Source organism: Ambystoma mexicanum, chromosome 7q, assembly GCF_040938575.1.
Source record: "Ambystoma mexicanum isolate Mex_15411 chromosome 7q, UKY_AmexF1_1, whole genome shotgun sequence".
In the NCBI taxonomy this organism is placed as follows: domain Eukaryota; kingdom Metazoa; phylum Chordata; class Amphibia; order Caudata; family Ambystomatidae; genus Ambystoma; species Ambystoma mexicanum.
Window position 1 is genome coordinate 661,320,622 of NC_090941.1, and position 14,830 is coordinate 661,335,451.

The 14,830-nt window shown below is 42.9% G+C and overlaps 1 protein-coding gene across 2 annotated transcripts in view; it reads left to right on the plus strand.

The window, feature by feature from the left end:
* FLT3 (fms related receptor tyrosine kinase 3) overlaps window positions 1-14,830 on the plus strand; it is an 842,728-nt gene that overhangs the window by 682,109 nt on the left and 145,789 nt on the right. For both annotated transcript variants that reach the window (XM_069639890.1, XM_069639891.1), the window contains exon 18: window positions 8,343-8,461. In XM_069639890.1, the coding sequence (XP_069495991.1) occupies window positions 8,343-8,461 (119 nt within the window). The remainder of the gene's footprint in view (window positions 1-8,342; window positions 8,462-14,830) is intronic.

Genomic DNA, 14,830 nt, shown 5'->3' on the forward strand with positions numbered 1-14,830 from the left:
AAAGATCTGTATTACATGCAAACGACCTCCCCACGCAAGCCCCCTCTTCCCACTCTGTCACTGTGGCCATTGGGTGCCGTAAAAGGGGCATTTCTTTATGGACTCTGATTCTGCCTCAGATGCTCTTGGCTCGCGCTGAATCCTGTCAGAAGAGGACATGCACATGATAAGCAGCGGACACCTGTCCGCTACCTTATGGCGTATGGCTATGGAACTATGGGCATGGGCGCTTGGCGCCAGCATCTTGCTTTACTTTACTATACTTTATTACATTTGTATCACGGACACATAGGGCCTCATTACGAGTTTGGAGGCAGCCATGTCCTTAATAAGGGCATGGCTGCCTCCAAACTTGGGTCCGGGTCCGGGTTCCCTAAATGGGGAAATACCGGGCCATTCCGACTTTGGAGGGCCCGGTATTTCCCCATTCAGGGAACCCAGACTCGGACCATCCCCATTCCCATTTGAGCCCCCATAGGGCAACGGGCCCGTTAATGACGGGCCTGTTGTTAGCATGCTTGTTACCTCGCGGGACCCGCAAAGGACGTCTGGTATAACCAGACATCCAGAGTGGGTCCTGCGAGGGGACCTCGTAATAGGGCGGTACAGGGTTAACGGCTCCGGTGCCGTTAACCCCTTACCGCCCTCCTCGTAATGAGCCCCAAAGATCCTTAGGCTTTATGGCGCAGACTGATTTACAACAAAAACACAAAGGGTGCTGACTCAATCGATAATGTGGGAAAATTGTGCAATGATCAGAATCCATAAAAGAGATCCATCAAGTGTGCATTCACGTTTAAGTTTGCTTAGTTTGTAAACCATGACACTTGCACCAAAAGTAGCTCTTGGTTGTTAGGGAGCAAAGAACACATGCATTGACACATGGGAAGGAGAACTATTGAAAGAAGAACAAGACAGATTTGAATGCATTCCCTGTAAGTGTGATGGTCTTATAACTTGGTCACTAGGAGGGGTATAGGATCCCATAGATCTGCTCAGAGGACTGCAAAATACATGCCACCAATATGTCCCTTTTCAGCAAATTCAGCTGTTTTTAAGGTATAGGATGGCAGACAGTGTATGTTCATGTGATGATTTAAAGGACCATGCAAGTGTTGTCTTGTGGACGACACACATTTCTTGGCCTGGCTTGATCCTGGCTATCTTAGACACCGGAGGCCAGTGAAGGTTGATTAATCTGGTGAGGAGGTGAGGTGTCATGCAGGGACCTCATGGGAACAATGAACCTTTCCAGAGAAAGTGTTTTCCATGACCCAATCTGGATGAGACAACGTTGATGAACAATTCAATCTAGTGTGGAAAGGAAACAGAGGGAAAAGTAGTGCAGAGAAAGCTCAGAAGGAAGAAACACACATTTACTACCGAATTAATTCACCTGTGGAGTTAGGATAAAAGCTCCACCCACGAGGAAGCAAGACTACTAACCAAAATCCCTGGGTCTGGACATAGGGAGCGATCAGTAGCCCAAACCTTTGCAGACCAGAGCTGTGATGGCATGTTTCCAGAAATGTCTCAATTCAATGCTTGCTTTATCTTGTCAAATTATGCCATGTGCCATGTGTTGTCAGTGTAAATGTACAACAGAAACCAGAGTCTATATAAATATATATGAACAGCATGCGACTGTAAAAATAGATTTAAGTCATCGGAAAAAGCAATGAACTGTGGGCGATCTTACAAAAAAGGAAGTGAGCCATCTCAGAATCTAAACTGAAACCACCTGCTGCCGACGGCTCAGAAAAGATTGATGGCTGACAACACAGGCTGCTGCAGACACATTGCCTCATTACGAGTCCGGTGGTAACTGAGCCGGAAAAACCGGCAGGTTACCGCCAGACTCGTATTACCATTCCGCCTCTGTGATTCCCAGAATCACCGGGGCATTACAACCCGGTGACTCAGTAATTCCGGAGGTGGAATTCGGTAAATCCCCATTCCCATGGCGTTCCATAGGACTCAATGGGAATGGGGAAGTGGAAACACCGGCACCATCTCGTGATGGTGCCGGTGTTTCCGCGTCCGCCTGCAGGCAGGTGGTGTTAAACCCGCCAGGTCAGACGGAATGACACCTCCCGCCTGCAGGACTCGAGATCAGCCGGTCCGGGAAGAACAGTGGTGGCGGATTTACCACCACCGTTCTTTCCGCAACGACTGACTCGTAATGAGGCCCATTATAATTCTGAGGCACTGGCACGTATCAAAAATCCTACAGGAGGAACATCACGCGTCATTCAGTAACTCAGCAGATATGCAGCATACCTGAAATAAATCTGAGAAGGCCTTGGCACTAAGAGCAATCCTTGATCTGCTCTTTATCAGCTCAGCCTCTGCTCGTAGTTGGAAACAGGGGGTGGGGGGCGGGGTTGGAAATCAGCTTGACATGTGCTGATATCGCGGAACGCAGAACGAATTTTAAATAGAAGTGAGACTGAATGCCCACTCATGAATTGTGGGTGCACCTCGTGGTATACAGATGGATCTTCATGATCTTTGACCTCAAAGACTGAACTTATTGTATGAGCCATAGCTCTAGTCCATGTATCACCAGAAGGCCCCTTGGATAGGCAAAACTTCATATCGCTTGGGCGAGGGCCTGCTGGCTGTGTATATCATGGTAGGTGCCCCTTTGCCTCTGTTAAACATGTGTGAGGGGCGTCATAATAAAAACAAGGAGAGGGTTCTCTACCTCTATCTCACCCACTGAGAACTTTTAAACGTGGTTCTTGAAAAATAGGTTTGATGTGATATTAGGTCACCTAACAAAAAGATAGATTTTTCAGCCGATTTTCGGCGGCCTACAAAAAACGAAAAAACACATTCCCTTGCACTCCTCCCACCCCCAAACTCTCCCCCACCCCCTTTGCAGGACTATCTCAAAATGGGTGGGTTTCACCTTACGCAAGGCTTTCACACTGTATATTCCTGCCACAGCCTATTTACGAAGGGCTCAATAGAAGCTCCAATGTGTTTTGACATTTTTTTGGCTAACATTTGTGTTGGGCCTCTGACATACATTCCTTTTCACTGAGACACCATATAGATTGACCCTTTAGTTCTTGTTGTTACTGTTTGTCAAATCAATATTCTGGGTACTCTTGTCTATCAGTCTCTCCTTTCATTCAAAAATCCTCTCTGATTAAAGATAACTAGTTTGTGGGTGATAACCAGATGGGATCATGGTATCCAGTGATTCCATCGAATACAAAGCATCGAATGCAAAAGCATTAAATGCAAAATCATCAGAAAAATGCATTTTTTTAAAGGTAAAGGTTTTATTTTTATTATAATGGGTTTTAAGGGGTAAAAAAAACAGGGGTCGGGGGACCCCCATTAAAAAAATCATTTTTTCAATGCATTTTCTCGATGCTTTTGCATTCGAGGCTATCACTATAAACCGAAATCATACACCATAGATAGATCCTGAGAAATAGCTCTGTAGACATATTCAATAAACTGAGAAACTCTATCAGAAAAGGTTGTGCAAGCTAGAACAAAATGTAGGTGATATAGAGTCAGTAAAACATTTAATGGGATACAATGGGCCATGCTAGAAAAAGCATCCACAATAACTACAGTAACCGCCTAAAACAAAACATTCGTTCAAGTCGAGAACCTCAACAGCCACCTGTAGCTGTCCAGCAGCTATTCATTAGAGGAATTACTCGAGGCACACAGAGGAACGCAATGCACACACCACCAAGAAGAATGCTGCACCGGCTCCACGGTAACCGTGATACCCCTGTGACTGGCCAGAGTCATGCTATGACACATCCCAAAATCTCTCCCTGATGCCTCAACTGGTCACAAAAAAAGGTCATCCCTAAACATTATAAACTGCATTTATTAGTCAACATAACTATAGACCGAAGTGACAAATTAACCTCTCTGTCAGAAATGAAAGCCTCGCTGACGGACTAAACAAGCATTTTGGAATGTCTGTAGGCATTGAGCAGGTATTTGCTAGCCAATGCCATAACTGAACTACCGGGCCATAAAATATGATAGAGATGCAGAGTAGTGGAATGGATATTTTAAAGACAATTGCATATGTTAGAAGAGGAGGGAACAATGACTTCGGCATTAAGATAACAAATACAAACAGCTGCTAGCTAAGAAGAAGACATGGGACCCCCACAAACATCTTGAGAACCTAAAGTCAGTGATAGAACACCATGATCAGCTACAATTGCTTTTTGGTGGTTAGTTGCCACCAAGTCATCCACCTTTTCAGTCAGGCAGGAAATTCACATTAATGAAAAGAACATGGCATACAGACTTCACTAAATTGGGCAAGATATGTAATCGGGCTATTTTGAAGGATCGACTCAGGAGGGGGCGCAGAACTACAAACATGTCTCTACTGGCGAAGTAGCAATAGAATTGAAATTCTTTGCCAGAGGAAAGGCCCTGGCCCAGAGATCTGTGCACTGTATATTCCAGTCCTGGTGATGCCTTTGCTAAATTGGGGATGATCCCTTCCTCGCTGTTGGGTGCTGAGATAGCCCCAGATATCACCCAAACTCCCTAATTCATCATCTGTGCAAAGTAATTGAGGAATTATTGCTGAGAGGAAAATAAGAATAAAACATGATTTCTCCCTTGCAGGCAGGTTTCCAGAAAGGCAACAGCAATGCTGGGCATGTGTTTAGTTTATTTTAACTGAGAACAAGATATATATTTAAAAAGGAGCTGCTCTTCATGCTCTTCATAGCCTCTACACATATTTTGTGCAGAAACAGAGTCTCTGTAGAATACATTGTGAACTGTCAAAGTACCTCCATTCCTATAGGTGCCGATAAGAATCCTACATACTATTAATGCTGTCATAGCATGATGGGGTTAGGAGATCAAGTAATTGAGTTACGGAACGTGAATAACGGAGTGTAGCAAGTGTGGTATTTTGCCAATCGGAAACCTGTAATACTGCACCTGGAATGGTAAAAGTTTGTATGGCTCAGCATAGATATTATGCATAGATATTTCTTTTATTAATCCTATGCCTAAATGCTTTGCCAAAATACAGGCAAGTGAGTGGGCAAAATAAGATGCAAATGATGCGATTGATGAGTCTCACCATTTAAAATTGGAACTTACCAGCAGTTCATCTGCCTTTTTTTGCATTAACTTGTGTTTTTAATCATTTTATTTTCACGAGTACTAGGTGTTAGGCTCCTGCCTGGACAAGCTGGTTAGTGCTGTGATGAGGCCCATCAAGTCTAAAGCCAAACTATCGTCATTGGCTGAAAGCATGGTTGGCAACAGTGCTGACCCATCTGGATGGAGCAATTAATTAAATATTGCAAATGGAGATGCAGGGTTGTCTGGATTGGTATACGCATGTTAAATATGCTAACCATACAGTGAGACTACCTCAAATTCGGAGTAATCCAGAATTGCTGGGAAACAGCATGATGGCAAAGGCCAAACAGGCTTTTGAGATAGGGGGAATTCTGATTAAATAGAGCATATGGATGAGTCGTATGTTCTTCCAAAATTCCACTGTGGATTACACTGTCATCCAGGAATGTGGCTTCAACCCCCTGATGAGGCTGTAGAATCGTATCCATCGCCCTTTGAAAGGTTGTGGGCACTCTGCGCAGCCCAAAGGGATCTATGGTAAATTGAAATAGACCAGCTGGAGTAATTGTTTTCTGACAATCAGGAGATAACAGGATCTACCAATAACCCTTGGTTAGGCTGATGGTGGATACAAACTTGGCCTCTCCCATTCACTTGATTAGTTTGTCAATGCAAGGCATTGAGGTGGGAGATTTTGTTCACCTTACTGAGGTTAATACAGAACCTCTTAGTTCCATCATACCTGGGTATCAGGACGATTGGTGAGGCCCAATGACTCAGGGATGGAACGATGATGCCTAAGTCGAACCTCTTCTGGATTTCCGCTTCTAACGTCTTCCTTCGAACTTCTGTTAATCAAAAGGGGCCTTTCCAGGAGGCGTTCCAATTCAATGGACAAACCCCTTGGCTCACACTGAAGTCACAACAAACATTGTTAGTGAAATGATGTCCTGTTATGTTGTCAGGGATCAACCTTGATGGATTTGACTGTATTTGATGCTGTTTTTTAGCCAGCAGGGAATCCATGGGTACTGATTCCTTCCACGCTTTCAGTCATTTGACATAATAGACCTAAGTGATCATCCACCTGTCATCCTGCTGAATGTGATAGTTTTGATCGCTGAGGACCTAGATCATCTGATAGGGTCTGTGCCACTTGGCCATCAATTTTTTAATAGAACTTGAAAGCAAGACCAGCACTTTGCCCCCACAGCGAATCTTCTGAGTGAGGCTACCTTATCATGTAGTCTGATTTGTTTCTTTGTTGTTGAGCCATGGACTGGATAAGCTGCAACACATTTTTTCATGGATGGCTTCAACAAATTCAGCAGTCTCTTCTCCTCCGTCGTGTTCTTCACAGCGTTATCTTAAAATATCTGACACCTCCCTAGGGCTTCTCTCTTAAATGAGCTTGATAGGTGAATAACCTGTCAAGGACTCCAGCGATAAAGGGCACGACAAAGCCATCTGTTTTGGGGTTATACATTGATTTCAGCAGTGTATTGATTTTTAGAGTAGTCTTGATCTATAAGGATCACTTTTGGAAACCTACTTGGGAGATTTAGGGGATGAAGTGTTTTAGAAGGTTTTAATATTGTTGGTTTGCATGGGAGCATCCTCGGGGTAACTTGTGTGATAGTTGAGCAATACAAGGATATTGGTTCCTTGCTTTGTACAAGCCTAGATGCCAAAAGGCAGTCATCCCAATGTGTGCAATTGGTACATCAACAATCGGGAGTGGTAGCAGGGGTGCCTTGCTTACATCTAACTCGGAGGTTTTCTAACATAAGGGACAGTGTAGGCAATACTGCACGATTTCATGGTGCACCCCTGCCCATAAGAATTGCTGCACCATGAGCCTACAATTTCACTAACCCTTATAGAAAGGTGGGAGTGTGCAAAGTCCATGACCGCTTTTGTGGTCTTTAGTGGTACTAGTAACTGGTAGAGAGTCTGCTCCCCCTCCTGTACATCATAGGAGAAGAAGTAATGTAGACCCTTCTTGAGAAAATGGGGTTTGGTGGCCCTGAGACCCTCCTCCTGGGAAATAGCATTATCAAAGGAGGCTCTCAGGACAAGGTCCTGGTGCTGGTTGTGTCCAAATTCCACCATGGGTGATCTACCAAGGGTCTCATTAGGCAGACAGGGAAGGTTGTCCGAGCAGGTACCCTTGCCGTTCTTCCACCATGCACTATGGGAAGGTTTAGATAGGCATCCAACACAGCCTTTGTGCCTTCCACTTCTGACACCATCTGTAACAGAGTAGCAGGGCTGATGCAAAAAGACACTGACACAATTTTAGAGTTCATTAACAGGAATGGTTTCATTCCGTTCACCACAACAACAAGGGAATAGCTGGGTCAAATAATTGGAAACCTGCAAATCCCAATGCATGCCCGTATTCCCCCAAGTAAGAGAACCCTTAAGACATTTCCTGCATATATGTCTCGTATTTGGAAATGCAATGAAGGTATGGCTTGTACAGATTTTGCGGCGTGCAGGAATCAGAGGTCTGCATGAAGCACTCTGTTATTGTAGACCTAGAGAGCATCCCCAGAGAAATTCCCCTGGTGAGCTTGTTCAATCTGAGAGAGATCCTGAAAGGCTGCGATGTGAACTGTAGCATCCATTACATAGATATGACAGGGAAACAGCCCTCTGCTGCTGAATAGGAAACTCTATTGCCACTTTTTTGTAATGCACTTTATGTATTGCATGCAAGATGAGACTGTTAAGTGCCCTACTTGTGAAGTGATAGATGCTGAGGTATCGGTTTTGTGATCCTACCTCAATTGTTTTCATGATTTCTTCCTTTTCACCTGTCCCATGTAATGGTTGCTTTATCTATGTTTTACGGGACTTCTGAGGGTACTAAACATTTGTGGTAATGTTCATGACAATGGCTTACAGGAAAGCCGGGAGCAATGGACTTGTAGATTGTTGCAGCTCAGTCAGGGACAGCTGTGAGAGCTGGAAGTGCCGTCTTGGCCCTCTTATACCAGAAGGCACCTTTGGAAAGTTATTGCCCCTCATCCCTCTGATGTCATCTCATGCACACTGGCTTTATGTGTCCACCAGTGGGACTTCACAGAGGGGGTCCTCCAACGGCCTAAAGATTACAATGATGCCCCCAGCTGTCAGCCCATACGCAAAATACTGTTTCATGCGTCAGAAAAGCACTAAATTGACATTGTATTTCCTTTGTATTCTTGGTTCTTTTACACACATGAACTGAACACCAGAACAACAATGAAAAATGGATCGTACATGGCGATGACCGGAACAGTAGAAGATATCAAAGAACAGATAAAGCCAGACTTCGATTCAGGAATCGATGAAAGTATGAATTACTCTGAAGAAGGTAAAGTACTTGAAAAAAGCAATAAACAATCCAATGACTTCATATACATAGGGATATGAGTTAGCACAGGGTAATGTTATCATACTAATGGACTTATTGTACATTCAGTGACAACAGATATTGAATTTGTGGCCACGAAGGTCATCAAATACTGTCCAAGTAAGCAAATGGTTGTGTTCAATGTGGAGGCAAGGGCAAAATATAGTTGATATTATGCTCAAAAAGTATATTTATTTGGGCAATGCAAGCATAAAGGAATAGCGCACTCAAAAATATTATTGTCCCGAGCGTTCGGGCATGTGTTTTTAAGCATACATGGATCGATCGTACAAACTTTTCCCATGCACCTTAATGTAGTTTTCCTCACTTTTACACATGCGAAATCAGGCAGCATGGCGCGGCCATCTTGTGCTAATGTTATCTGTTAACGCATCACCCTAAGGTGAACTGCCCTGGCGGCACTAAATCATATCCCCGGCCCCTGAAGCTGACTTCACCATTCCTAGTGATATTCTCTGCCTTTCTCCATGACGTTACTGGGCAGCATAGCCAAACGTGCCCAGTCATCACCTACGTGTTGACATCAGTTGACGCAGAACCCGGAATATCAACACACATCCTCTCACAACACAGCACGTCCCAATTTTGAATACAAAACATTATTTTTAAAGGAAACCGCAATACTCTGCAATTTATTATGTGCTTTTATTTCACAATAAATGCTCCGAGAACATCGCCGATTTGCATATTCAACCACATTGGTAATTTCTTTCTTTGTTCTCGATCCACTAATGTTTATCGTGAGTCACACAGTGTTCCTTTGGGTATATGAAGTGCATTGGGCGCCTCGTGAATCGCAAGGCTTTGGCATCAGCTTGGTACTACACTACTGTAAACGATGTCAGGTTGCTCCTTATTGCTGGCACCATGAAAGGGCATACTGGCCCAGGGCGATTGCCCCGATACAGCATCATTGTAATCCAGCCATTTAAGTGTATCTGCAGCTGCCCGCTAAAAAAGCCATCAATTGGTATCTGGAAACGATGACATTTGCGGAAAAGCAGGATGTAGCTGTGTAGAAAACATAACAGAAATATGTCTCAGTAGCCGTTCTTTATTTTAATTTATCAGTTTACCCATTAATTCTGCACTGTGTGAAAACTAATGATGAACACAAACATGAAACAATGGAAACACACAGAAAACATTGTGGAAAGTTGGAGTCTACGATGTGCTTGAGACGTTAGTGCTATGGAGTATGTTTAGCTCGCAATGGGATGCGGAAGCTGACGAAAGAATTCGAAGAACATATAGACAGCATTTTAACAGAATGTTAGCGTAGAATTTGGCATTGGTGGAACCTGGGGGAACCCAGATGTGGACTACATGTATTTCGGTGCTGGACTGCCCATGTGCCCGGGACAAAGACAAATTTGCACAAGCTGTTCTTACGTGTCATTGCAATATGCCACAAACAACAACCAATTACAATTTAAGCCAGCAATAACGGTCAGAAAATGAAACCTTGACTCGTTCGTCTATAAAATTGCCTACAGTAAAACTTACATAATATTCGGCATTTCCATTCTCTCGGTGTAACGCAGAGTCTCCGTTCAGATCAACGAATTTTCATAAAATTAAATTACATGTTCCTTTGTCCAGTTTTGGAATGGTGAACCTTACCATATGTGACGGTATTACACACCTCCCTTCATTCATTCCATTCCGAATCTTCCCTTTCTTCTGAGGACGAAAAACGATCAAACCTTATACTATGTAGGATGCGTGGGTTTGCACAGCTCACAAACAAATTGAAAAGCAGTGACCTTCACTCCCATGGGAGCGAATAGCCCAGCAGACCAACGTGGCATTTAAAATATTTTTGAAAAACAAACAAAATGTTTGCTGGCATCCACCAATGGCGCACAAAATTTCTAGTGATTTTGTTTTTTTAATGAAAACAGTTACAGTTAGTTTACTTCCAAATGCCTTATTTTTAGAGTCCCTCTGTCCCTGTGTTGAACTGTTCACTCTCCCAGCGCCTAGCCCAGCCAGCCCCCACCACCTGTCACCTCAGCCCGTCTCCTGCTCTCACGGCAATGCAGCTAATCATTTTTGCAAGTAGCGAGTCTCGAGCCCTGACAAAATGTGCTTGTACGAGAATGTCAGAGCAAGCCCTGCTCCAACCTTAGTACACAATCCATCTCTGCTCACTGACTCTTCAACCTCCTCCTGCCAGGCTGCAGTCCCCTGAACCCATGACCCCTGTTCCCTTGGAACGCATCTGGTCCCCAGAACCTACCCCCGCACCACCTCAAATTCACCTCCCATATACCTAATCAGGAATGGTCGTATATTTTGGTAACACTGACACCTATCCCCACTGCCTTTGAAATTGTAAGACTCCAAATGCTGCAAATCAAAGACCGCCCCTCTGATAAGGCATCCGATAGCAATGATCCCTAACACATGCCCCCATAAACATTTAGGTCAGAATGTACCTATTTCTCACAAACAACCCCCTTTCATGCATTGTTTTGCTTACAGTCAGTAGTTCTTGCTTGCCAAGTTTCTTATCTAGCCTAGGTCCCATTCCTCTTTGGGACACGTATTTCTTCAGGAATTTGGGCAAGTGTTTGGTAAGGCAACTGCAGAACCCCAAAGTTGCTTTCATGCTGTTATCCATCTGACACTCCCCCGATCAGTGAAGGACTCACAAGAGCTTGACGAAACTGGGAAGTGTGAAAGCACAGCGTTACACTCTATGGCATCCTCCAGAAAGCACTTCTTGCAAAAAAAATTGACAAAGAGGATACATTTCAGAAGACAATTTACGCGCTTTATTTGGACACTTTATATAAACATTGTTGAACAAATAAATAGCTGCTAATCATTTGTACCAGAAGTGAACTGTTACAGACCCACCACAAGTTTTGGAGCTCCACCAAAGAAGGTTGCTCAAAGACTGGGACCACTGTAAAATATTTTCAGAACCCTTTTTTTTACCAGCAGCTGTGATTTTTTTTATTGATTGATTTGGCAACGTGTCATACACCAAATTGATGGCGAATATTTGGAAACTGCTCTTACATGGCCTGGCTATTGAAACATGTCTGTCTGTGGCTATGAGGTCTATTTGCACTCCCCTCGATTGGAGATCTTCCAGGGATTTTATAAAACCATGTTTCTGCATGGCCACTGAGGATTTACATTCGGACATCTGCACGACCACTGAATTCACAATTTTTTTTAGTTTCCATGTCCTGAAAATGGTATTTGCAGTACTTTGCTGAAAATCCGGGGCTGTCACACTGTCCATCGCCAGCTAGCCTGAACCATTTGTCAGAGAATGTCCTTTCAATTGACATTTGTTCAATTTTCCAAGCTTCACTAATAGCAGGGAATAAATATTCTCGTTGATATTTGTAGTACTGCGTTTTAGAAAGGAACTGGAATCCGACAAATTGATAGAAACTGGACAATTTACTAAATGTAGATCCACTGAAAAGTAAAGCTGCTGCACACAGTAGATTTCCAGCTAGCACTTTGCCCAGCATCGGTTGAGCGGACCATGGAAATGTAGCATGGAGCTGGCCACATGTGACTTGGATTTTCAGGTTAATGCCATGTGATACACGAGTCACATTCCCCAATGGCTGCCCACATACTTCCCCCGTCACTGGATAGACACATTTAAGCATCAGTATAATCTCTAACAGGCAGCTGTGAATACAATATATGTGTGCTCCGTTACCAGACTATCATCCTGCATGAATGTGGTTTGTGACTCAACTGTGGCGGACATATCGGCCAAACTAGACACACTGAAGTCGAGATCTTTGGCAAGTTCTTTGGTCCATTGCGTTGATGCTTCAGTCTCTGTTATTTCATATTGTGTTATTTGCGCACAAATTGGAGAAACCATCAATGTCGATTGTTTATTGTGTGGGCCTTTTTTTGCGTGTGTAGTTTGTGTGAAGTGGTCACTGAGTAATTTAAAAGCATCTTCCTTATCTTCAGTTTCTTCTTCATCTTGTTGAGTTCTCACATTGTAGCAATGGTCCAAAAACACTTTGCTTGCTTCGCCGGTCACATTCAAATCATTTTCTGGCCATTGCACATAAGCATCTCAAGTCTGCTTATTGACTGGACTATGCTGCACCTCAAATAATAGTTGCTCTATGGTCAAATCTGTTTGGCAAGCAGCATCTTTAGTTTCATTTGTTGTCTGTGTCTTCATGCTTCTTTTTCGTCTGGGCCTCTAGGAGATGGGTTGTAAAAACATGTTCAATGGAAATCCAACATACAGTATATAGCACTTTAGATTAAAAAAAACATGTTATGAAGACAACACCAGCCCAGAACACTTTTAGTAAACTAAATTGTTTGTAAGTTACCCTTGTTTTCTTGATTTTCTGTGAAACCATGCTCTTCACTGTAACAACCACACCAGCAAGCTGGTCCACCACCTCTGATCCATGTGCCTCCTCTTCTAATTCCTGACCTTGTATACTTTCCTTGAATGGAATATTCATTAAAAAAACAAGTCAATCATATTTGAACTCAAAGTCTTTCATCGCACACATCGCTTACATACCTACCCTCGTAAACACGGTACGTTATTTAGTCAAAATAGACATTTCGAATTTCACCAGATTGATGGCAAGTGCACTCGATTAGAGATCATCGTGCAAAACCTACTGATTGTAATGTTGCACTCAAGCATTTTGCATTGTATTCTGCATTAGGGTAGAACTTGCAACGTTAGAACTGAAATGATAAGATTTGAAACAATGCATGTTTATATGAATGTCACTGTCTGATAGCATCCGATGTAGCATTTACTTTCTTTCATTCAAGGGAACTATCTGTACGCATACCTCATACTCTGGATCAACTCCAAAGGATGATGTATTCTACTCGACGTACCAGCACCCCCCTGTAACAAAGTACTTGTTTTAGTATGGATGAAAACAGTGAAACTGAACAGAGACAATAGGATGCAGACAATGTTACTTATAAATAGAAACCCACAAATGAAACTTTATGTAAACAAACGACAGCATACGTAAACTATTTCATATCATTTAAAATTCCATGCATAATACATTCGCATAATCGACAAGCAAAATGAAACTACCTGATAGGCGCTAGAAGTTGTTGTTGACGCCGGAAAAGAAATGGATGCAGAATCTTGCTTCTTCATTTTCAGTGCATTGTCACGAAGTGGTAAAGGGAAAATTAGATTTGCATTAGATATGTGGAAAGATCCAACTCTCAAGAATATGAACTTCAGCAAGTCTGTGTGGCTCACCATTGGTATACTTGACGTGTCGGTGATGTCGTCTCTACCGATAGTCTGTGCTTCAGTCAATATGCTGACCTACAAGAATTGACATATGAAGCAGCCGATTACAAAAAGATTTTGTTTATTTCGAAGGGCACTATAGCATAGTTTTCTGTGTTCATAAATAATTTTCTATGATGCTCCTAAAACCAGGGACAGATGGCTAGCAAAATGGGGTATAGTTATAAAGCAATACAATCTGGTAAATATGCAAAGTTTAGTAAGAAACATTTACACCGAAAGCACCAATCCGTTCATGTAGTTACCTGTTCAGTACCCCAAGGCCTACAGCTAATTCATGAACCGTGACTCACCTGAGGCAGCGTGTGCATGAATAGAGTTGGAATTGCATTTGGAAGCAATTTACGAGACGTTCCGAGTCAATGTTTCTTTGTGTACTGCGATTGATCGTACATATTCGGGGTAAAGTGCAGGCTGCAGATGCGGAATCGATCACCCCTCAAGTCCCCCAAGACATCCTGGGCTCTACTTTCAAGCTTGTCCGGCGCAAATCCGCAATATCTGACCCATTCCCTTATTAGATCTATATTGCTCGGGAATATATGCATTATTGTGCCCTTGGGTTTGGTATGTGTCTTAGAACGGCAACCATACACCATACAAGCAGGGATTGTTGAAAAATCTGTTTAAAAAAGTCCACATCGTTAAAAAATTATTTTGCATGAATGAATTAGAAAGATGGAATTATATCAAACATTTTTCTATGCAATGTTTGTTTTTGTCGCAGAAGCAAATCCTGTGTAGCGCAGTCGACTATACACTAGGAGAACTTTCATACAGAATTGATTGATGTGACGCAATTCGTAACGTGTTACTCGCCCGTTGAATGTACTTTTATGCATCAAAAGGAAACATGCTTATAGACATGGTCCACCTAGGATGCAATTCTATCCCAATTGACACTGATGACAATTGCTATATATCAAGAACAGAACAAATTAAACTCAAGTCAATGGTAATGGCAATGAGATGAATGAACATTACGCTACTGGGTACATTCA